The sequence below is a fragment of the Zonotrichia albicollis genome, chromosome 13 (assembly GCF_047830755.1).
Source record: "Zonotrichia albicollis isolate bZonAlb1 chromosome 13, bZonAlb1.hap1, whole genome shotgun sequence".
NCBI classification, from domain to species: Eukaryota; Metazoa; Chordata; class Aves; order Passeriformes; family Passerellidae; genus Zonotrichia; species Zonotrichia albicollis.
This window is the reverse complement of record NC_133831.1, coordinates 20,892,022-20,917,272: the sequence shown is the minus strand read 5'-3', so window position 1 is coordinate 20,917,272 and position 25,251 is coordinate 20,892,022. Positions and strand designations below refer to the sequence as shown.

The 25,251-nt window shown below is 39.2% G+C and overlaps 1 protein-coding gene across 9 annotated transcripts in view; it reads right to left on the bottom strand.

Moving 5' to 3' along the window:
- Nucleotides 1-25,251, bottom strand: part of CHD9 (chromodomain helicase DNA binding protein 9) — an 86,537-nt gene that overhangs the window by 10,079 nt on the left and 51,207 nt on the right. For 7 of the 9 annotated variants that reach the window (XM_074551213.1, XM_074551217.1, XM_074551214.1 and 4 more), the window contains 24 exons: nt 24,678-24,815; nt 22,387-22,508; nt 20,972-21,215; nt 19,704-19,880; nt 18,719-18,862; nt 18,360-18,615; nt 17,354-17,564; nt 14,583-14,778; nt 13,671-13,838; nt 12,914-13,093; nt 11,504-11,614; nt 10,620-10,816; nt 9,639-9,838; nt 9,019-9,178; nt 7,997-8,086; nt 7,101-7,204; nt 6,863-6,980; nt 6,138-6,195; nt 5,750-5,792; nt 5,372-5,591; nt 5,049-5,251; nt 3,910-4,818; nt 1,628-1,791; nt 412-684 (listed from right to left, as the gene is read on the bottom strand). In XM_074551213.1, the coding sequence (XP_074407314.1) occupies nt 412-684; nt 1,628-1,791; nt 3,910-4,818; nt 5,049-5,251; nt 5,372-5,591; nt 5,750-5,792; nt 6,138-6,195; nt 6,863-6,980; nt 7,101-7,204; nt 7,997-8,086; nt 9,019-9,178; nt 9,639-9,838; nt 10,620-10,816; nt 11,504-11,614; nt 12,914-13,093; nt 13,671-13,838; nt 14,583-14,778; nt 17,354-17,564; nt 18,360-18,615; nt 18,719-18,862; nt 19,704-19,880; nt 20,972-21,215; nt 22,387-22,508; nt 24,678-24,815 (4,686 nt within the window). Of the gene's footprint in view, nt 1-303; nt 685-1,627; nt 1,792-3,909; nt 4,819-5,048; nt 5,252-5,371; nt 5,592-5,749; nt 5,793-6,137; nt 6,196-6,862; nt 6,981-7,100; nt 7,205-7,996; nt 8,087-9,018; nt 9,179-9,638; nt 9,839-10,619; nt 10,817-11,503; nt 11,615-12,913; nt 13,094-13,670; nt 13,839-14,582; nt 14,779-17,353; nt 17,565-18,359; nt 18,616-18,718; nt 18,863-19,703; nt 19,881-20,971; nt 21,216-22,386; nt 22,509-24,677; nt 24,816-25,251 lie in introns of all 9 variants that reach the window. The other 2 variants (XR_012582506.1, XM_074551216.1) reach the window with 2 other exon arrangements.

Genomic DNA, 25,251 nt, shown 5'->3' with positions numbered 1-25,251 from the left:
CTCTAAAAGACCATGAAATAATAAAGTGCTTGTTGAAATGCTAAAAAAAAGCTGAGCAGCAGAAATACCTTTTTATACTAACCAGATTTGTTAGAAACAGCATAAAACAAGCTGTCTGAGGAAGCATCAGCATGGCAAAAACTCAATTCAGGAAAAAAAAGAAAAAAAAGATTTCTTCCAGTGGCTTAAGCAAATAAAATAAAAAAAAATAGAAAAAAAGAACACAGAAAAACCCCCTCCCCAAAAAACCAAACCCAAACCCCAAACACTCAGTGCCCAGAAGCAGCAGACCCAAATACCCACAAACAAGTGTGTGAAGAAGTGAGAGTGAGAGCAGGCAGCCACTTGCAGGTAAAGCATGCCGCACACCGCAATCGCAACCAGGTCCTAGGGCAATAAAAATAAACATACGTCATTGATTTTCACTGTAAACTCCTTTTCTCGTACATGCTTCTTCACCTTTGCCAGCTGGGGAGATTGCTCATATTCTTCTTTCACAGCTGCCAGAGGGGGTGTGGGTGCAGGGGGCTCACTGTACTCTGCAGCTGCCCCTGAGCTGTCCAGCAGCTTGGTGGTGTAGAAGGACGCCACGGCGGCGCTGTCGCAGCTCCTTCGGGCTGAAGGCCATTTTCCCTTCAGCACTGTCTGACAAATGCTGTCCAGTCTGTTAATCATAACACGGTCCTGAAACAGGAGAAAGTCATTCTGTAAGAGCAATGCTTACCAACACTGTGACATTTAGGTATTAGCTCTTAATTCTACAGAGAAGGGAAATGACAACATTTTTATCATTGGACTTGGACTTGAAGATTTTGAAGTTCCTGGATTTGTACTGATCCACTGTAAATCTGTGAAAGCACTTCTGTACTTAACTTCACTATGTGCCTCCAAACAAATAAGTAATTTCTCTCATCTGTGCAGGGTCTGGCAAATGACTGAAATACACTATCTCCCTGATTTTTAATGGAAAGATGTGGTAACTACCAAAGCAGTATTTGTATGTGTGGCTTTGACTCACTGTTAGCAGGATCTGAACCTGTGAGCAGCACCATAACACACAGCAAATAGCATTTATAAAACTAAACCTACAGATGACTATTTATGTCTCCTTTTAGCTTCCAAAACCACGTAACTCCTCATTCCCATCCTTTGGGCACCAAACACAGATAATCACACACCTCTGTAATACACAGTTCTCAAGTCCCAGTAAACTCGGCCAAGTACATGAAGACTACAAAAACTACTGGATTTTCTGATCATTTCACAGTTATTTGTCAAATAAATTTGCTAAAATTACAAGTTCTGTAAGCAAACACTTATTTCTCAGTTCAAGGCTCTCTGCTATATTTGATACAAGTCAACTTTTTACACTCTGAATGTCATTTTTCACAATGTGCCAAGGACCTGTGACCTTACAGTTACACTCCCCTTGAAAAATTATGAAAAGCAGTACCTAGATTTAAATGCATGTTCCAGGAGTCAACATAACAACACCTAAAAGGTCCTGAAGCTCAAATCCTACAGCTATTGACCCTGCTTCTTGGTTTTAACATACTTAACAGAACATTCATGTTAGAGCGCACCTTCAACTACTATTTTGGTTTTCAAGGTTGCATTATGAACTTGCCTTTGGCCAGTACGATGCAGCCAACATGTATCCACCTTGTAGGAGATAACCAGAGTTTGGTGTCCCATTGTTCATCTGGAAACTGTCCTGTGTCTCATCTTGTGTGGTGCTCAGAGAGGCCACACTCTCTTCATCATAGGCTTTTATATGTGGTGTTCCTTCTGCTAAATAAAACCACCAAAATCATTATGCTGGAAGGGAATGAGACACTCACTGTAAGAGGTCTAGGTGAATAAACACACACAACAATGTTCAGAGAAAGTCCAAACACAAAGTTAAACTGAAGAATTAATCTCTTAGGTTTTTCAGGCTGATCATTTTCTAGAGATGTTAATTCCACACATATTCCTGCTAGTATTTGGAAGCTGAAGATGTTGAACATTTAGCTACTGGAAACAGACATGCTTCAGAGTCATCTAACAGACAATCATCACTTAATATATTTAATTGATAAGACAACATTCACTAAAGCATAGAATTAAACTGAAAGCAAAGGTGTCTATCACCAGCACATGGGAAATCCAGTGGGAGAGTACTTTAAAAGAACCTTTTCATTTACTGCATGGAATACTGGATGGCTCCATGCCTTGAACATGTGTGCCTACATAATTCAGTTGTTCAATCTTTGATCATTGAGGATTTTTCCCTATTATCTTTCCAGTGTGTCCTCTGGCTTTCTTATATTTCATCATTAGTATTTAATTTCTGCCTCCATTCAGACAACAGAAATTTCACTATGACAAGGGGAAACAGTCTCAAACAACAAAAAAATGTGTTGCCTGAAAATCTAACTACTACAGCAGCACAAGGAGTAAGAGAGGCAGCTCTTCAGAAATTAGATTTGTCCTCAACAATAGCTCTGTACTGAGTCATCTGATAGAATCCAGCACTCCCTCCAGAGATGCTTCAAATGTGGAAAGTATGCCAAAGGGTCATTGCCATTGAATAACCAATGAAATAAAACCTGGGCTTAAAATTAAAATACAGATTAACTTACGTGAACTTTTCAGCCTATACCCATCTCTTCAAACTAACAGCAAAACCACAAAAAAAAAACCCTCCAAAACAAAAAGGCCAACTGATTTATGAGATTCTGCAGTCTGAGGAAGGCAGGATTATTTGCCTAAACAGACTGAGTTGGTACAAAACAAGCCTAATATTTGGACTTGCAGCACACTTATGGTAACCACAATATCTATCTGAATATTTATGTTATATAAGCATTCCTTTGCTGTCACTGTTTTACTGTTTGCACACCAACTGCTTCCTCTAAAAAAGTCCTTTCCTTGCTAGGCAGCAGCATATTAGTAATTTTCTCGAAGCGGAATTTTACTTGCTCAGGAATCATTTCCCCAGCAAATGAACCCCATGGTTTCCAGTTGTCATCTCCATGGACAAGGAGACCCATCTGATTAAGACAATGCCTTTTCCTCTTAGGCATTGGAAAAAAACAGGTTCTTCGTCCCACTGGCTGCCTTCATTTTCTTCCCTTCTCTATTACCGTCTGTATCACATAGAGAAATCCTTCCATATTCTGAGTTTCAGTGGGGGAAATAGAGGCCACTTCACAGCAGCAAAGTGAGGAGTGTATTATATAATGAATGGTTGGGTTATTAAAAACTCTAAATCACTTTATCAGAGGTTTTTGCTTCCAGTTTGAAGCTTTCACTGTGTCTGTGTTACACGGTCTTATGTGCTGCAGCCACCTCAGTCTTGGCTAAGCAGGTTTTATTTTAAGTGAATTTTTTGAAAAGTTTTAAAGTGTACAAAAATTTTCAGTGCAAAAACATTGTTTGGGCACTAAAATTCACAACAGAAATCAGCTGACATCACTCGAGTTTGGACAGAAGGAAGCTTGCAGGTTTTATGAAAGAACATATGAGGAAGCTACATAGACAGGTGAGCAAGAGTGGAAAAAACAAACCTAAAGGATCTTTTTAGGAAAAGAACCCATAATAGGGGATACACACACACAGAGTATATTTCCAGAAAATGCTGCCCATTCCACTCTCCCACACATGAACCACATGCACAGCAACCTTGCTTAGGGATCACAACACAGCCTAAGTACCTCACCAAGGCTCTGATATGGAGCAAACAAAAAGCAGTATTCCTGAAATTCTTCCAACTCACTTGGAAGAATCAAGCAAATATGTTTATTTACATTATGTTTAATAAAGTAAACTTCTGTGGGATCTAAAAGCCTTTTAAAGACATTTTTCCATTAAGAATAAACTAGTTCAGTAAAGAATTATACTGCAGAAGTAAGACTACACACATACCACGTTTTTGTGCCTCCTCTTCATCACTATCACTCTCTTCAGACGATGATGATGATGACGACGATGACGATGAGGACGACGAGGAGGACGATGAAGATGCTGAAGAACAAGATGAGGATGATGAAGAGCTAGAGCCAGATCGAGAGTGGGAACAAGATGAGGAAGACGAAGAGGAGGAAGATGATGACCTGGAAGAACAGGATGATCTATCTGAGTCAGAGTCTGAGTCAGAGCTGGAGTCAGACCCCCTTTTGCTGACTCTCTGCTTTTTGGAAGCTGGGTTTGGCGTCAGAGGCTCTGTCCTTGCTGCCACCATGCGTCTGTCTGTCTCAGCCTTCACGCTAGGTCTGTGGTCTGACATTTGTATTGGGGTGCCATTTTTGGGACTCAAAGGTTCCGATTTCAGTATTGTCTGTGTCTCCTCTGTAGACATCGATTCCTCTTCAGAAGACTGAGGATCCTCTTTCAGATTTTCATTTTTAGCTTTTGTGTCCTCAAAAGCATTCACTTTAGCATCTGACAGTCTTGACTGAGGTGTAAGAGGAGAAGCAGATAATGCCATCTGGTACTGGTGCAAGAGTGGAGTAGAAGTCCTTGAGAGAGCCACTTTGTTTTGATTATAGTTCCTCTGGGCAGACATAAATGAGAGTTCAGGATCACGAAGAATATGATAATCTGTCCTGCTGACTCCGTGCTTAGCAGCTCCAATAAGCAGATCCCTGTCGTGAGTCCCACACTCCCACCAGACGGGCAGGTCAGGGTTTGGCTGGCACAGCTTTAGCCTCTCAAAGAGCTGGGGGTGCCTGAGGGCCTGTTCCCGCACTTTGCGCAGGAGCTCGATGCGGTACAAAGTGCGGGAAGCGCGTTCCTCGGTGATGGGCTGGATGAAAAGGTTTGGGTCCACGAGCTCTGGATTAGAACAAAACAAATGAGAATCTGCCAAAACCAACACACCAGTACTTAACTCATTAGTCATCTATGTAAAGATATGTCTCCCCATGATAAGCTTTCAATTTTACCCTCAACAGGTTTCCTTAATTCTTCCTCCCCCATTTTTATCTTCCAACACATGAAAGAAAAACCTTTTCAAGGTAGGCACTGACAATACAAATGTAAAAAGTAAAAACATACACACCCACCTTCTTTTGAGGGGAGGCGACAGACCCTCCTGCACATTGACATAAATGCATACAGGTACTTCTCCAAGCTCTCATCAGTTTTCTTGTGCAGCCGAGCCATCGCTCGAAACTTGGTCCAGTCAAACCGTCCCCTCTCAGGGTCAAACACCACTCCAAATGTGGACACGACTCTGTAAAAGTCAGCTTCTTCTCTTCTCGTCCATCTTGACCAGCAAGAAAAAGATGGGAAATGCTGTCAATGTCTTCACTGTTTCATGCATTATGTCTTTACCATTTTTTACGTAAGGGCAGATTGAAAAAGTACATTTGCATGCTGCACATACCTTTGCTGTCTTTCAATCTTAGCAGCCATCTTTGGATTTAGTGCAGCTTCCTCATATGGCAGCTGCATCATACTGGTTTGTACTGGGAATGCTGGCTGGATCTGCTGGGCCTGCCTGTTTTTACTGGTGCGTTGATAAGCGGTGATCAGGCGGCGCAGCCGCGTTGTTAAGGCAGACTGAGTGGGCCAATAGATTTTGTCCCCTTCCATCATTTGTCCATCTGCATGAAAACCAAGCAATGGGAAAAATAAAGAAGCTGATTACTGCTGTTGTCTATGGTTCTACACTAGGTAATTATATTTTAGATAAGAATCACAAGAATTAAACAATTCAAAACACAACAGCAACTGGCTGAGATTTGTAGTTTTATGGGTTTACCTCCATCTGCTATTACAAGATCACCTGGGGATGAAACATCATCCTGTAAAAAAACAAAAGTGAAGCACAATTTAAAATATAGCCCTCTCCAGAGATTTAGGTTAAATGTACATATTACAACAGTTTCTGAATATGAAAAAGAACAAAAGTAACAAATAGTTTGGATAAATGGCTAACAGGGCATACAACAGAACTATGCAGCAATTCCCTATCATTCCCACCCACCCAGACAACTTCAGAAACTCATGGAGCAAGCCTTATCAGCAGAAAAAAAAAAGTAATAATTTGCCCAACAAAAAGGTGGAAGTATTACATTACAAGTGAACGTGTGTTGAAGTGTCTAAGTGAATGGGTGTTGAAAGGAACCATTAATTGGTGCCTACTATACCTCTATGTCATCTTTAAACAGTGCTGGTGCTGGTTTATACTCTGGATCTTCCACATCCCTGTTAAAATTTCAACACAAAAGACACCATTTTAGTAATATTTTACACTACTAACTGAAAATTTCTTACACTCTTTTCAATTAAGTAAAGCTGATTTAAATTTATTAAGATACTGTATTTAATTTTCTGTTTGAAATGAAGTATTTCATGGCAGCTTTGGCGTGAATCCTGCTCCCCCCAAGTAACTGTATCATCCAAAGGTATTCTTTGTGACCACAACTAAAAACCCCAGTGATGAGGCAATGAATAAAAGCAGTTTTCTCTTTTAGCAGTAACCAGTAATTCTCACATTGATCTACTGGGGTCACTGGTCAGCTACACAAGACTAAGACATGAAAAGCTGACCTGAAATCAAGTTGAACAGGTCTGTAGCACCCCACCTCTGAATGCTTTTGCACTTCAGTGTCTAAGTAGCATTTTTAACATATCAACACAAGGTAGAATCCTTGTAAATAACAGGTTGCTGCATTTTTCCCTAACTGTGAAATCCCAAACTTCAGTAGTTGTTTTACCAATCCTCTTTTCCACCCTATGGGAGTAAAATCAAAGTGGCATCCCTTACAATAATGACACCAAACTCATGTAAAACCAGTTAGGAAGAGAAAAAGGTACAGCATGTAAATTCAAATTTGTTTGCTTTCAGGCCCCAAAACATTTCCTTCCATACCCATCCATATAATCATTTGCTCTCTGTTCAGCAGCAACTGCTTTCTCATCTGGTTTTCCAACCCTTTCCAAGAAGCAAAGAGCTGGGTCTGCTCTGATAGTGTTGTATTTTTCATAACCTACAATAGAAAAAAAGTGGCAAAAATTCAACTTCCAGAGTACACAAAAAAAAATTGAGTGTAGGGTGTTTTTATTTTGGGGTATGAGGAAGTGCATACACAGTCACCCTCATTACTCACCATGTTTAAAAACTCCAATTAGAAGAGATTTATCTGCATCTGCATCCCACCACTCAGCAGGAACTTCAGAGTGGTCTGGCTCAGGAACCCAAACATCAATTTCACTAAAGACAATCACCAAGAGCATAGCAACATCAGTAGAATTCAGAGGAAGAAATAAATGTTGATATTTTCTTAGTACATTTCTACTTCATGTGGGACTTGAGACTTCTCTCTTCAAGCACACAAATACAGTAAAACCAGCAATACAAAACACCCAGACAGCTTAGTATTTAGTATTTGAGACCAGTAATAGGGAAAGACTACAAAAGCCAAACCAGTATACAACATTCTTCCTCCCTAAGTGAACTTCACCAACTCCCAGCAGCCTGTGCTTGCACAACATTGCAAACCAAGGATTATCTGTGTCAGTGTTTAATAGCATGAGAGGGACTGTTCCTCACTAGTATTTCTGAATCAAATTACAGCTTTCTATCTGCCACAAGCTCCTGTAGCAGCGAGTTCAAGAATTTCCAAACAGCAATAGTTGCCTTTACAAAAAAAAAGTTTAAAAAAAAATGAAGGCATTAATGGAATACACAGCACATAATCAAAAGCAGGGGAAAACCTGCCAATTATCATGTCAAGTACATAATTCTATCTTTCACTCACTTTTTCAGTCTATTTGACTCATATTATTTTACTTTATATAGCTAGACTCATGAAGAGGAATCAGGACTTCCTCATGTCAAGTTGATGAAGTGTTTAGTAAACAAAGAGAAAACAAAAACATGTTCCTCACAGCCTAAGGATAAACACATTTAGTTTTAACATGTCTTATTTGGGTCTAGGCACATTCTTGAATATTCATCTGACATTTGAAATAAACAAGTAAAAATACTCTCTCAATAGTTCACCTGGCATCAGTTCCATCAAAGACCTTTTGGAATTCATTACCAATGACTTCTTGCTTTAAGTAATACAGCATTCTTACTCGAAGTAAGACTCTAAATGAAGAAAAAAGAGAAATACAAATATTAGAATTCAAAAAGCTTTCAATACTTGTGGATGGCTTTGTTTTGTCTTTTGTTTTATCACTGACATTTCAAGTCACTTTCCTAAAACCTACTTCCTTCACTTTTAAGGGTGGGGGCAACATCCAGCTCAGGTGACCTAAGACTTTTTCTTGTCATCACATTTACAAATTGTTTCATTGCAAAATTTTCTTTCAAATCCTGAAGACCAGGGTCAGCAGAACACTCTTCACTTGCTCCATGAAATACTGCTAAGAACAAAGTGCTATTTCCCTTTTCCTGCTTAGAGCATGTCCTCAGAGAGGATCGAGTAGGCTGACAATGAACATCCTCCCCTTAACCTTTCATTTCCTTCTCACTCTCAATTTAGTGACCCCAATGACTTCTCCATGCTTTATCTCAATTCTTGACTGCAGCTGTATGAATTGTCCAAGCATAATATGGCAACTTTTGCTACAGAAAAATCTGTTTATCTACACCAAGCTCATTCACTGCCATGAATGACTAAGCTTTCACAAACTGGTAGCTCAGATTCTCTGAAGCCTAGAAAACATGCCAGGGAAACAGCATGTGAGACTGAGGGGCAACAACTTCAGTGCTTTCAGTCTCTCTGATAAGCACTCCCACTCTTTAGTCCCTTGGCTGCTGCAAGGCATCCCAAACATGTTAGCAAGGGATCCCTCCACAGACAAAAACAGTTTCTTCAAAAATTGTAACAGAATTATTTTACATGTGAAATTATCTGTTCACCTACAAAGACACCATGACCTATTTATTCTAATCAAAATAACACCATTGAAACTTCTTTCTTCCTACTGCCACAACTATTTTGAAGTCTAAGGCAATGAGAATCTAGAAGAAAAAACAAACAATTGAAAGACATTCAAACTTCAGCTACTGCTTACTTGTTGCAATGGTGTTTTATGTGCTTTTTGTAGCCTTCATCTTGCAACAGATGCTCTGGATTGTATTTTCGAAGCCATTCTGCTTTGTGTATATCAAAAGTGCTAGCCTGGGTCTTCACTTTTTTTCCTTTTCTTCCTCTAGGCACAGGGGCTGATAAGCCTATATAAAGTAAAATATTACAGGTATAGATATAGATGCCCACAATATTGATAGTTCCCATATCCTATACAGATATTGAACCTGCAGTGCAGGATCAACACTAACATCAATATGAGAGACTTTTTGTGTCTCAGAGCACCTCTGGAAAACACATCACCAGTAAGGACCAGCAGGAGAGGGGGAGAAGAGGAGTGGGCTGTCTGTCACCTACCATGAAATAGAACAGGTTATTCTGAACTGGAATGAAAGCTCACACCAAACACCATTTGGGGAAGCCATCAAATCCAAGGCTAAGCAGCAATGACACTTCTTTGTCCATCAGCTGAATTGTGTGCTTGAAATAAGTCTCATTTATTTCAAGCAGGATGTGTTCAAAGAGGGTTTTTTGCAGTTTTTATCCCAGTACCACAGGCACACACACATGAAGCTGTCTGAGTGCAGAAACACATCAGGTCCTTACCGAGGTGGTTCTGTAACTCTCGTGTTTGCCCATCCTCTGTTGGGGTGATGAGATCCCATATAAAACTCTTTATTTTCTCATCCCCTCTGTAGTGAACAAGGCAATAGGCTAACAGGGCTCTGCAAATGATCTCCACATCGTGCTCGTTCAGCTGCCTCTTGAAGCGGCCGTGGGACAGAATTTCTCTCCATCGGCCCCACCTAGTCCAAAGTGAAACACAAATCAGCACCTGGAAGTGAAACACTGCAGTAGCCACAGAATTCTCTTACAAAAGAGAATTTTTATCTAAAATACTTAGCTTTTAGCCTTTTTCTTTCAGTTTAAGTTAATGAGTAGAAATAATAAAGTCGCATTTGCAATATAACTCCACCTGATTAAAACAGAGTTTTAAACAAGAAGTGCCTCTTTACAAAAAGTATGGATGATTGTTTTAAACTTCAAAGACACAAAACTGATGGGAACTCATTCTGACAAGAATGCTGTTATTTTTCTTTTAAGATGGGTGAGGGAACACCTAAGATTTGATTTCCAAATCAAGTTATCTGATTTCAGTATGCCTAAAATAACTGGTTAGATTCTCAGTTCCTATTTGTGCCTCACAGAAGTGCAAGATGTTCTACAATTATGAAAATCAAGTTACCTACCAAGGCATTATTTCAGACATTTTTAAGGAGCCTTGAGCCTGCCTGCAGCACTTACTGTAATGATTTTTAGAGAGACTCCTGTAGTGCCCATGTTAAAAGCTGTAATCTCATTTGAAGAAAGATTTTCACCCTTCTTTCTTAATGTTTTTTTAATTGCAAATTGTCAGGAAGATTTATTACAGGATGCAAGATAAATTCCTTTTCTAAAAACATTCTCTGCACACTCTCCAGGTCATTGCCAATACAGAGTTAAGTTATTCCACAAAACCAATTTACCACATGGAAAAATAAGTATTTTTAAAACCCTTGAGAGAATGAAGAAGGATGCACACAATACCCATAGACCAGCAAGTTCTTCTCCACACGGAAGCACTCAGTCCTCCCGTAGCCGTTGGAGCGGTCGCAGGGCCGGCGCAGCTTGGGCTTCTCATCCCCCTCACTCTCCACCTCCGACAGCTCCGCCAGCTCATCCTTGGTGGCACTGAAGGGCCGAGTCTGCTTCCTGATTCTTGGGGTATCAATGACAAGGCTGTTCTGCAAAATTCCAAACACACCTCGTGAGAGAAGCAGTTTTTCTCGAGTACACAGCTGCAGTTCAGAAACAATTCCTATCGCTTGTTATTCACAGCTATTTCATGAGGACACTGAACACCATGGAGCAAGGTAAAACATTCTGTGGTATTTAAGGCAACAAAAAATGAGTTTCATATGCTAATGCCAGTACATTTGTTACAGACAACACAGAGTACCTCATCTGAGCTGATGAGACTTTCTCTCACACAGACTACTCTGCAGTCTTTGTGAGGGAAAGGGGGCACTGAAACCTTTTTGAATCAAATGCGTGGGCAATGTCTTCAAGTAGAGGACACAGATTTCAGTATTATAAAATTTATACGGGTTTTAGTCACTTATTTTGCAGATTCCAGTTCAAGATTTACAGACAGAGAAATGAGGCAATCAGAATAATACCACAATTTTAATCATTTTCAGGTCTTTGACAAAAATCAGAAATGTCCAAACTTTTTACTGGACAGGACAAAAATCAGAAATACTACAGCTGTCAGCAGGCCGGCTGCTCATAAGCCAGTACAAATAGGCCAGCATAAAAAGTTTGATTTGTTGAAATATTAATCAAAAAGCACTAGAAATCCCATACCTGCAAATTCAGAATTCAACAGCAAGCACATGCTTGGAAAAAATACACATTAAAACAGTACTTACTCTACCACTGATAGCATCAATATCAATTTCTGCTTTTTTGGCCCATTTCTGCCAGAAGTTGGGATCATCTAGTGAAATATCAGTCCTGTTTCCAGATGCAACGAAACTAGCCTGTAATACATAAAACTAAAGCTTACCAACATCATACATCAAAAGTTTGTAGTTTGCCTCACTGCTGTCAAGATTGCCTGACCTTATTTCATTAAAAACCTCCCAAGCAGCTGTTAAGACTTTAGAAGTTACTTACACTGCAAAGCAACTCAAAAGCTCTCCTCCCCCTTAATTTTTAAAAATCAGATCCATAATATATCAGAAAAATCTAATGAACTTTTATGCACCATCAGGAGAGAAGAACATTAAGCAGCAAGATTCTTCTGCTTCTAAGTCTGAATCTAAATTACTTGAATGGAAGAAAAAAGAATCTTTTGAAGAGGCTTATCAGCATTTGGGGATTTCATCTCATGCAGAAGTACTCGCTTGAGGGAAATTTCAAAGGGGTGTTTAAGCTGCCAACAATCAAAGCCTGAGTGCATGGAATAGGCTTAATTTCAGAAGGCATTTAAAAAACCCTGATACACTGCATTTGGGAAAAGAGTAAATACATATAAAAATTTCTAACTCTTCTGATAAAAAGACAGTGATGATGATCTTTAGAAATCTATTTCTTATTTAAGGCATAATCAGCAAGATATAGGAAAACTAAATAAACATATAAATAAATGATATTTTTAAATATTGCCATTTAAGAATATAAATATACATTTACAATATTTTAAGTCTTCTTTTTTTTTTGCTTTTTTAATTCTTTTGGAATGCTCACAATTGCATTCATGAAGTGCCCACATCCCAAGCTTTGCTGCTTGATATTTTACACTCTCAGCCCCCTTCCCATGTACATATATGTATCTCCACTCATTGCTATTTTAGGACACTTTATATTTTACTTCTCCAATTCTTACCAAAAAAGCTCAAGGTTCAAATATATATTTTCGTTTATGCATTTTTAGAATGCGTTTTTAACCATATTAGTTTTTAGCCTTATTAATTATTGCCATATATATTTTTCTCTGCCTTTAATATATATAAATACAACCAGATCTGTAAGCAAATTTGTTTTAATATTCTTGGCTAATGCAGCTCATCACATCTCACACAACCCCCAGCCTTTCCCAAAGCAGCACAGATCCATTACTCATCTTTGCTCCAGCACACTCCTTGCACCTGGCGTTTACAGAATCTGTAATCTGACTTTCAGTGTGCACGTTAACAGAAATGTACAGATGCAAGAAGCCAAACTATGTACCTCACACACAACACACGTAAACAGAACTTAAACTAAGGCCTAGGCTCTGCCCCATGCAGTGCCATTTGGAGCTCCCTGCTGTCCCAGAACACCCTGCTGCTCTGCACCTTGGCAAACGTGGAGCCCCTTCCCTCAGACTCGATCGTGATGGTCTTGGTGCGGCGCTGCAGGATCTGGTCAATGTCCTCCTCACAGAACTTGGAGCCCTCATCCTCCTCATCCATTATGGCACCATAGGCACCTCTTCGAAGCAAGTCCTCGATTTCTTTTTTGGAGAGTTGCTGGATCTGAGCAAATAAAATCAGGTTTAGACAATCAAGAAGAAAAATCCCTGAACTCTTTTCTCTTACTCTTTCCCATCTTTCCACAACCTAACTGCCTTATGATCTGCAAGCCTAAATCTGGAGTGTTAGAAGCTATGAGAAAAGTCAAGCTGATAGCTGAAATACTAAATTAGGTGCTTACAGAACACATTTCAAAAAGTATGCCTTTTTTACCTTTTTTTTTTTTTTTTGGCTGTTCTCAACACCATGATGTGCATGTCTAAGAGAAATTACCTGTTCATACTTACATTAAAGTAACACATTATCTTAGTATGAGAAAATACAAGGAAACAAAGAAATTTTTCTCCTTATTTTAACACTTTGACATTATCTACCTTGAACTTCATAAGGCAAGAAAGATTTATCAGAATAACTGACTAGATTTAAAATTATATTAGCTATGTTGCTAGTTCACATCAGAAAACAGAATGGAGATGCAAATGACAGAAAAAGGGAAAAGTTGCAGCTTCTGTAATTTAAAGCAATTCCCACATGATTACAAAATCAAAAAAAGGTTATTTCAGGAAATAAATCTACATACACCACCAACACTGTTTTCTCTTCCACTCATACTCTGCAAGACAGCCTTATCCAGTCCCAGTTTCAGACTTGCTCTGTCAAACATCTCTCTCTCATAGGAATTACGTGTGATGAGCCTGTAGACCTTCACTGCTTTGTTCTGACCAATCCTGTGGCATCGGGCTTGAGCCTTTGGAAGGAAGGGAAGAGAGCAGTTGGATTTTAGACCTACCTAGGAATCACATACTGATCTTTTAAGAACCTGCTTCTGCTGTAGCCCAATCCAAACACAGCGGCATGAACTCAAAAGGATTCAACACACATTTAAGCAAACAGAAGCTATCAGACATTTTCCACAAAGTGAACAGTTTTCTAAACACAGTGTAGCAAGAAAAATGCAGATGAATGGCCTGCGCTAAATGCTCCTCACTGGTCCTGCCTTTGCAGAAACACCAGATAAAAAGACCTGCTGGCTCCTAAGGTAGCTGATCTGATACAAATGGTAAAGGAGTTGCAACTTGAGAGTTATTTAAATTTCAGCATCCAATACCTAGATTCTATTAATTCACTTTTTCTTAATGCATATTAATCCTTTTCTGAATATTATGTTCCAATTGAACACCTCCATTTCCATAAACTGTGTTAGTCAGTACATGCAATATATAGCCCCTGGGTTCACAGTGTCATCAATTCTTAAGGGTTTTATCAAATCACTGACTCCACCTGTGCTGTTTTTCAAAAGTAACTGAAAGAAAAGTTCCCAATCAAATGAAATCTCTTCTGAATTGAGGGCAAAAAAGAACTTTAAACACATGCCTTAAAAACATGAACGTGTCAAAATTACGTGTGTTCAAACAGAGACAATATTCAAAGTGATTAAATTCTTATCCATCGGGTTTAATTAAGGCTCTTTACCACACTCCAAGAAATTCACCTGCAGGTCATTTTGGGGATTCCAGTCAGAATCGAAGATGATGCAGGTATCTGCTGCAGTCAGGTTGATGCCCAGGCCCCCGGCCCTGGTGCAGAGCAGGAACACGAAGCGATCCGAGTCGGGCTTGCTGAAGCGGTCGATGGCCGCCTGCCGCAGGTTGCCCCGCACGCGCCCGTCGATGCGCTCGTACAGGTACCTGCCACAGCACACACACACACACACGGCTTTACACACGGGGCTGACTTCAGAGAGCCTCTGGACAGGTCTGCTGTCCGGTTTATCTCGGCTGTTTGAGGGGCCTGGAAGGCCCGGGGGTGGCCTTGGGGCAGCCCGCGTGTCGAAGGACGAGAAGAGGCTTCAGTTCTTCTTTCTGGTTTTATGTTTATTAATTGTTTATCTAAAAGATGTTCTTTCAGCCTAACAAAGATCTGCTCAGCAGTCAGCCATGGGCACACTGTCTCTCCTCCGGGGCAGGCACCTATCTTTATACCCCCTGTTACGTATACAATATTTATCATTTTTCCCCAATACCATCCATTGTTATAACTCGGTGCACTCTCAGTAATAACCAATCCAAAGGTGCCACCGTGGCCAAAGAAGATGGAGGAGAGGAGGAAGAAGAAGGAGGGCAGGACACGCCCCAATTCCTCCATCTTACTCCTCTAAACCCCCCTGTACATAAATCCTAAACCCTGTGTTTCACCCTCTAATTAGCTAATCTTTTCACCATTCACCCTGGTGAAGCCCTCATCCTTGTCGTCTCCTGTGTAGGGTTAAAGTCCAGCTACCAGACACTTCTGGCAACATTCCAGGACTCCTGGAGGCTCAGCATCTCAGGACTGAGATCTTGAGATCCGACAGTCTGCTGCTCACACATTTACTCTGTGCAGTGAATCCAAGTGATAAACACTGACTCTGATTAGCAGTGGGTAACATAACCAAGAATCTTGTCAGAACTTCCAGAGCTGGAGCACCAAGGCACATCAGCAAGTCCAAACACTGAGCATTTTAAGACAAGTTGTTCTGCATTCTGTCCACTAAGCAAGTACCTGATTATGCCTGTATTACTTACTTATTAAAACACACCCTAACCTGAAGTCCTATGTGGACACTCAAGTTTTTCACATATTATCCTTGCCTAGGGATCCCTGCCTAGGGTCACATAAGCAGGACAGTGGGCTCCTGTATGATATACCAGATTGCCTGAACACGGTAAGCGTAACCAAGCAATCAGCAGAAACCAGAACTTGGTGAGCTGTCAATGGACAAACTGCATATTGATTCTGTAAAGATTAAGAGAAATGGAACAAAAACGACATGACACCACCTTCAACAGTCTTTATCAAGGCCTCCCAGATAAACCAAGCCTGAAGTAAAACTGCCATTTGTCACCTTTGACAATTACAAAGACTGCTTTGAAACTTCTGAAATGAAGCAAAACGCTTAAAAAGGGAGCAAATACTTCTGTACTTGTACACTGAGTAAGAAGCTGAATGTGCACCTAGTAGTTAAAAGGCCTCACAATCATTTTTCTTCTCATCAGCTATAAAATGGCCCAGCAGATAATCCACAGGACCACAGGCATTCTGGCAGGCAGCCATCTATCTCCTACAGGCCTGAATTCTGTTAAGTGCTAAGTCTGATCATGTGTGCACTCCAACATTTCTAATCAAATGGCAGCACACAGCAAATTTCAGCTTCTATGGGTTTCAAAAGATTCCACCTATAGATATGATTCATTGGTCTAAATGTAACATTGTTGCAGAAAGGGAACATTTTCCATGAAGAATTATAAGTATCACTATGAAGTTAAAATTAATCTTTAAAAATAAAACAGAAACTGTTGCACTCCCAGTTCAAACAGACAGGTTTAATATAAAACTATCACTAAAGCAGATATTAAAATAACCTAATATCCAGTGTTCCAGTATCCACTGCAGGAAGGCTTAACATTAATAAGTTTTGTTTTCCAACATGTTAACTCCGCATTACTATGATGTAATTCACTGACAATTACATATTTCAAAGCAGTATGTACATTGCAACACTGGTAAAACAACAAGAACTATGCCTTGTTAAAGATTTTCAGGTTGATACAGCAACTACTAATTGCAACCAAGTTTAAGGCTTTATGCATTTATTTAGTCACATGCTCAAAAAAGCATTTCGTTTCCATGGAGTCAACAGTCTGTAATAATCAGAGGGTGCAATTACATGTGATGGCAAAAGCCAGCCTAAGGAGCAGGTTTATGGCTGGCAGTTCAGTTCTGCTGCAAAACTCAAAGCAGTCAATTTAGCAAAGATAGGAAGACCATTTTCACTTTTACATTAATAAAAACCACATCCCCAGTTGTTTATTACTTTGTGCTTATATTCCTTTGGAAGTAAGAGGCTGTACCTTGGACCCATGTGGTCCCAGATCAACACCACGTAAGTAAAGAACACATTCAGGCCTTCCGGGGGTTTGGACAAGCAATGACAAGCTTAAACTTGCCTAGTTTCTGACAGAAGATGTAAAAACAGTATATAAATAACTGAATGCTTAATGGAAAAAGTAACAGACTGAAAGCACATGGTTTACTTAAATTGGGCAATCTCTCTTTAGTTTTTCTCTGAAGTTTTCAATTAGTTGTAAACAAATGATCCCAGAACACAAAGTTACAAACTGCTTAGCAAAGAAAACAGAACTCCAGCTTCGGTGGGCTGCTGTCAATCCAGCACTACCATTCACACAGAGCAATATACCACGGGATAGAAAAGATGAATCTTACCTTTTATGGATAAGGTAATCCTCCAGAATATCAAGGCAGCGCACCATTTGAGAGAAGATCAGAACCTTGTGGCCTCCTGCTTTCATTTTTGGAAGAAGCTTATCAATAAGAACCAATTTACCAGCAGATTGGATCATTGCTTGCAGGTGGAAGTCAGGAGCACTTGGACTGTATGTTTCCTTAAACTCTCCAAGGATCTTCTCTTCAGCACCTATCAAAGAATACATGTCCACATCTATGGATGTATCTACACAAATATCTCTACATTCATTCAAATCTAAGTTACCAAAGTCAGTGCTGTACCCTAAATATCTCCTTTTAGGTACTGATGGAGACAGAACAGAGTTCTGGATGGATCTGAAGTCTAAACAAGAATATCTATTTTTAGCAGCTTTGACAACAAGTCTTAAGTTTTTAAGCAGAACACCACGGAAAAAACGCCTTGAATGAGGTGAACAAAACTGAAATACTTAATTCTTGAGTACTGTAAAAAAACTACTAAGAAAAATGTTGTTTTGTCTTTGTGAGATTTTAAAAGGGTCATGAGTCTTTGCAAAAAACCAGTATTTTGAATACTACTTCTGAAACCACAGCCAAAACTTTTGGAGTGTAAACAGTATTGTCTTGCAAATCAGGAAAAACACCAGTTATTTATAAGTGAGAAAAGCAGTGAAGACTGACAGAGATCCTATCACTTGAAAGAACCATTCATTTTAAAACTTAGACCTAAAAGTTCTTGCTCATACTGCTTTTGAAGAGCTGTACTATTTCCATGAGATAATTGCTTCTAAATGTTCTGTGAAAACCTACAAAAGTTCAAGCTTCAGGCATCAAATATGCAAATCTCTCACAACTTTGTCTTGTATCTATCAAAAAAATGTTTCCACCTAATCCAATCCTTCGAAAATCTGAAGAAAACATTGAAGAATTATTACAAAATTCTTACGTATTTTAAATAAAATTTAAAAATAAGTTAAAAAACCCCTAGTCCTTATGCTATATTTACCTTTGATGAGATAAGGGTGATTACAGCACTTTCTGAGTTCCATCATAGTGTTAACCAGGTTGGGTACATTCGCCTGCCCTGCTCCTTTGGATAAGAAGGCAAAATTTTTCTCCAAAATTGCTCGGTAATATTTCTTCTGAATATTAGTTAGCTCTACTTCTATTATGGTTTCCTCCTTAGGAGCCAGTTTTTTTTCTACATCTTCTTTTAATCTCCTGAGCATCATGGGTTTCAGGATAGCTTGTAGTTTCTGAACCTGAAGGAAGCAGAACCATTTGTTGGAACATGAAAAAAGGTAATACTGTAGCTCAGTGCAAAGGCAATTCCTCCTGAACTCTAAAGCTCAGATGAACTCATACCTGTTCCTCTGTTTTAAGGTCTCCAAACTCCTGCATGAATGTGGACTCGGCAGGAAATCGCAATGGTTCCAGAAAATGAAGGAGGCTGAATAATTCTTCCACTGTGTTCTGCAGTGGGGTACCTGTTAACAGCACTTTATGCTCCTAGAAAAGGACAAAAAGACCTTGCATAACCTCATCTGCACACATTTGCAAAAACGTTTGTGTTGAGTCTGAGCATCAAAACCTGAGAACACCAGTTGTATGTGTCACTAAGCACACAGGTAATACAAAGAAGCAGATTTATTAAAAAAACACCAATAAGTATTTTCTAGTAGCTTTCCTTTAAATTTTCTCTTCCTACATCTGTAATGAAGGAATGAGTGAACACTTCAACTTTGCCTGTAATATTCACAAATTTATAATCCTCCCTCTCTGCAGTGTGAAAAATATACAGCGAGCATGCGTCAGAAAGCAACTCAGAGGATGTCTGAGAATACACTGGAAAGTAATAATGAAGCAATAAAAAATGCAAAACTAGTCATAGTGCATCTGATACATGCTAGTATCTACTTTTAAAAATCTTTAGAAGTACAAAATAAAATTTTAAGTACTCGCCTAGACAATCTGTCTATTTAAAATTCTACCACTTGCATGCTTTTGTTGTTAAATAACTCGCTTAAAATATTTTCTAAATTTTAACACATTGCACAAAAACTAAAGCAAGTTTTAAATGATATTTTCATCCTAATCAAAACAAAAACTGTACCACAGTATCGTCGGAAATAGATTGTGCTAACAGTGAGAACTTGCCACATTTTGTTTAATCACAAATATACCAGCATAAGTTATCAAAACCACATATGTTTGAAGAGTATCAGGAATAGCTATTCCTCAAGAAACACTGCTGGAGAGGTATTTTTTGACATGCAACGCAAATTTTTAATTTATTATCATACTATACTGAACTAAAATCAGCCCCAAAAAGTGAACTATAGTTACTCACAAGGTTCATTAATTTCAGTCCTTCCAAAAGTTTGCAGTTTTTGTTCTTCAGTCTGTGAGCTTCATCAATAATAACACAGCGCCACTCAATTGCATTTAACTCTGGACAGCCACCAAGGATCATCTCAAACGTTGTGATAATGGCCTGGAACCTGTAGGTACCTCGGACAATACGGCCCTAGAAATTCACCAACACAAACAATTTGTTACATTCCCCCCCATCTGCTCAATGTACACATTTCCTTGCTGAAATCTTGCCAGGAGCCAGACACCAGATTTTACATTATAAATTGCTTTGTCATCACACTTAATAATCTTTGTAACTCCCTAACTAATACTGATGAGTAATTATTCACGGACCCAAATCCAGTACTATCTAAGCAACAGAAAAAAATTAATCCCTTTTAAATGACAGATATAACCATCTAACAGAACTGTTTCAGAAGTTACATGTAGATAAAATCCCATTTTTAATGCTGAGAAAATCTGAAAGAGTGACAGGAAAAATTCTACCATCGATCAGTCACAATATGATGTTATTACAGTTGGCAGTCATACAGTAAGTAATCACAATATCACATGGGAACCAAATGAAAACTTTTTACTCCATTGGTCTGACAAGGAGAACATGTAAGGCCTTCAGCAAGGCAGCACAGAATAACTCATTAGGCAAACAAGATGTCATTTTGATATTTAGCACTTATTAATAAGAAGTTCTCAGCTTTATAAATTCTGCGGAAATACCATGACAATTAAAAAGAATTATTTATGCACAATATATAAAAAAAAGGGAAAAAAAATCCTTTTAAAATAGTCAGGTTTCAAGTTTTTCTCATGTTATTTAATGGTGTGTATTTCAGAAAAGCAAGTTCAGACTGTACACAGTTAACACCAGCAAAAGGAAATGAACAGCTTCATAAAGGTAGCAGAGCTTAATCAGTATTATGTTTTTTCTCCCTACTCTTCAAATTCAGGACCCAACTGCAACCATCTGTGTACACTTTAATCTCCACAAGAGCACCAGCGTCACTGCCATTCAATTGCAAAATTACTCAGCACAGTGAAACAGCACACACATCTTGCTGCTAACACTGCCACTGAATTCACCCAGCAAGCACTTGCTGAAGATGCTCAAATGCAACATCCTGGAACGTGAAGTGACTCTCACCAAGATAAAAAGACAGATAATGTCAAGTATCCTTGTCACTGCTGCCAGCTGAGCCATGTTTAGGGTGAGTTACTGCGCACCAGTGAGGTTCCCATACGTACCTGGGAGTCCCTGAAGTACATCTCGTACTGCTGGATCATCTGCCTGCTGACCATGCTGCCGTGGTACACCACCACGTTCAGGCCCGTCCACGTGCGGAACTCCCGCTCCCAGTTTGTGATGGTGGAGAGCGGAGCTATGATCAGGAAAGGGCCTCTTATACCCGTCAGGAGGATTTCATACAGGAATGTAATGGACTGAATGGTTTTGCCAAGGCCCATTTCATCTGCTAAAATGCAATTTCGCCTGAAAGCAAAAAAAAATTATTCGTTACTATCATCAAGTAAAGTACAGACTCCAATGCTGTTAGTAAAACGAACAATTTACAGAAACAAAGCTCAAATATATCAGTCTAAAACAACAGTCAAAACTGAGGCACTACAAAAAGATCCTTGAAAGCATTCCCTGGTTAGAGTGAAAGAATGTGCACAAAACCTTTGTGTGAAGCTTTGCATCAGGTTTAGCACTGTCAAAACCTGAGAACAGAATGTTCCGTGAAGTTCTACAAAAATATTCAAGTAGTATTCTTTTGGGACTACCTTTGCCCTAATTAAAGGAATTTAAATTAGGCAGGTTTCCTCCATGCACATTCACCTTGACAAAACTGCTAGAAATTAATGAAGAATCCCTAGAAATCACACACAGGAAGTATCCCAGCTACACTCACATGAAAGGAGCGCATCAGAGCATCATTAGCAAATTTCCCTTTTTGATTCCAGAACTAGACAGATGCCTAAAACTAAATTACTGCATGAAGCACCACTCCATGCTTGCCCTCAGCCACACATCCCAGCCCTTCCCTCTGTTTGCAGATGTCACACAGCTCTGCACCGCTTGAATGAGAATTAAAACCAGATTTCCTTCTGCCGACCAGTAACATGCATCTCTATACGGGATATGCAAGTGGCACTTTGGAAATACAGCAAGCAGAAGATACTTTAACAGAAAGTGAACTTAGAAACAGAGAAAATACATCATTCTGGGAAAGATCTTCAAGTGATCATGCTTCTGGTCATAACACATAGCATTAATGCAGTACAGATAATGCAATTACTTACTAGCCTTACTTTTGAAGAGATATAACTTTATTACACTATTTCTAGCAATCATTTTGAAAGATGCAAAAAATTTCAAAAATTGTGAAAGCTTGCACTTTGGTTCTTTTTGCTTTAATTTCCTCATAGCCATTGAAAATTTATTTTTAGTTAAGTTAGCTGCATTATTTTAACAGTTTTGTTAATTTGTGTGGATAAAACATCCTTACACACCCAAAGGTTGAGAAATTTGTTCCAGTTATATTATTTTAGCTATAAGCAGAGAAGCTACAAAAAATTTAGTTAAAACAGTATTCATCCCCAATAAAAGTGATTCACTCTATATAGTTTAAAATCTACAAAAAAATATTCCATGCATATACCTATTGTACCAGTTGAATAGGAGCCAGTTAAGTCCTTCCAGTTGATATTCCCTGAGCTGATTGCCATTTTTATATTCCCTGGACTGTTCTATCTTCTTCCAGGAGTTTGGAGGTGGTCGGTCCTTAAAGGGAAAGACAAATATAGGCACAGATTGATACTTGCTTGATTTTTTACCAAATATCTGACCCCTCTATTTTGGGGGTGTATCACCTTATATTTAGAATGTTGTTATTCAACCTTAAAAGTGAAGTGTCATTGTTAACATCACTTACTAATTAACAGTCTGCAAAAATCTGAAATTTTCATTTTTCTCTGTGAATTGCTATTTTTGAAGTTAATTTAAGTCTATATGATAATTAAATTAAATTAAGCAACTGATTTCTAAAAAATAGAATACAAATAGTTTGGCTGGAATAATAGGGCACACAAATTCATTTATACATGAAATTTCCAGACTACATGAAGTTTCACTCTGGCAGCTGTAAGAACAGGCAGCTGACTTACAAGAGAGCTAAGTGAGTATTGGGATTAACACCATCCCTGATCATCTGGAAGCTGATGTTGAAGCAGTCTGGGGATCTCCACACTTACTGAGTTCTTCCCCTCTCCTTCCTGCACTTGCCCTGCCCTGCTGATCACTCTGGCCCACTGCCAATGCATGAAGTGAGGGCCAGCAGTACAAAAAAGTGAACTTGTGAGAGCTTTAGTGTCCTGAATAGATTTCCCCAAGGGACCTGATCAGAACAGCATCAGCATAGGCGGGGTCACAGGACAAAGGCCATGACAAAACAGACTGAGAGGATCAAGGTACATCACCTGCAGGGCGCTCACAAGCTAAGGAAAGCTGAGAGACTGTGTATAAAATATTTATGTATATACACAAACAAACAAGTTCCCAAGCCTGGAGCCAGAACAGCCTGGCCTAGCTTAGCAGGTGGAATCATGCAGTTTTTGACTGATACTAGGTAGGATTCCAGCAGAAAACTCTTGTGACAGCTCCTGCATCCCAACGTGAACAAACTCACACATTCAAGTGAAGTAATTTTAGTAGGAGCTTTTCTCACCAGCTGTACTTCCCCCCTCTCTCTCCCCATTTCCCAGCATTTATAAAAGCTTGCATTCACTCGAGACTCATGGGGCCTTGTGTGGCAGCTCTGGATTTTCCATGTGAGCTCTCTCTCGGCACTGCCAGCGCCAGCATCACCTGAGCGCAGGTCTGGGTGCAGCAGGAGCTGTCCCTCCCCAGCAGCTGTGCCTTCCTCCCCTCTCCCCCCAGCTGCCATCTGCCCACTCCCCCACTCCTGGAGCAGCCCTGCTCCTGCTTGCAGGGCTGCAGTCAGCAAATAATTCCTTGTAGCTGCTGGAGCCTGAAGCAAAAATACTTGTTGCTGATGCTGAGATGACTGTCAGTTGTACAGTTGCGCTTTAATCATCTTTTTCTCTCACAGCCAAATATGGTAACAGAGGTATAACAGCTCTTCTTCCCACATGCCAAAATGTCAGGATTTTAAATAAATACTACATAAATGAACTCAATATAATATGAAGATGTTAATCGTGACTACTGTCATTATCTGTAGATGGAAAAACCATTAAAATAAATTCCAAAGCCTCCAAATTAAAACACTGTGCATATTTAGTTATGTAAAAGAAGTAAGTTAGAACAAGTGTTGTACTACACCACGCAGGACACATGTCCTACTCTGACAATGACATACAGGACTTGAAATAGAACTATTTTGCTTTCTCCTGCTCTAAGAGACAGAAGATTGATAATTTCAAGATAAAACACATTTCCTAATTACATGTATTTTTCTGCCTTTCAGCTAGCTCTTTAACAACAAGAAGAAAAATAAAAGCAGGAAAAAATTACAGAACCTGTTTGACAGATCTCATTTGCCAATTCCCTTCAGTGCTGAAGAACAAAATTACATTCTCTTCTTTATAAAAGGGTGTTAACACGTCATCCTGCTTTCTGCTCATTTTAAAGGTGCTCAGTTCTGTGATAGCCACTTTCAACCTAAGGCTCACTGCTCAGTTAGAAACTCAGAAAGTCACAGCACACTTCAGGTTTTTTTCCTAAGTAAAAATCTTTATTTTTTTAAAGTAACAACTAAGATAAGAATATTTATATATGCCTACCTGAATGTTTTATTACTCCTAGGTAACAAGGCACACAGATGCTTTACACAGAATGTCAATAAGCCTTATGTTTTAACACAGGAGTTTAAAGTTGGGAAAACTAAGTCAGATGTACTAAGACAGACAAGTAAATTAGATATAATTTTACCAATCTCCTTGAGTCAGGCCTGGAAGCTTGCAATTGTTCAAATTCTTCTATTTTTGCTTGATCTACATCTTCTTTCAGCTCCCACGTACTGTCTTCATATGGCAACGAACACCATTTTACTAAATAGTAAATAACAGGCTGCAGAAGAAAATTCTGAATGTTATCAGTTTTTAATTTAGTATACAGACTGTTAATATGCCTTACTATTAGATTAGCTTGCTTACACAAGAACTGGAATCAAAATCATTTTTCTGACAATTTTTTAAATGTTCCATTTAGATTCCTGTTATCTACCTACTTATCCTTGGCTCCCAACACTCTGCCACTTTCTGCAGACCTCTGGAGTGCTTTTCAATCCCTCTTACCCACAAGCAATTCTTGCTTTAGTCTCAGGAAAGATAAATTTATTTGTGATATTTGTGGAAATGGGGCAGGGTGGCAGAACTAACTACAGAAGTGCTACAGCCAGGACATGTCCTGTGCTCTCCAAATCAGGCTGCCCAGGCCCAAACCAGAGCTTTAGAGCTCCTAAACCAGAGGTCTGACCAAAAAAACTCTGATCAAGCTTTACAGG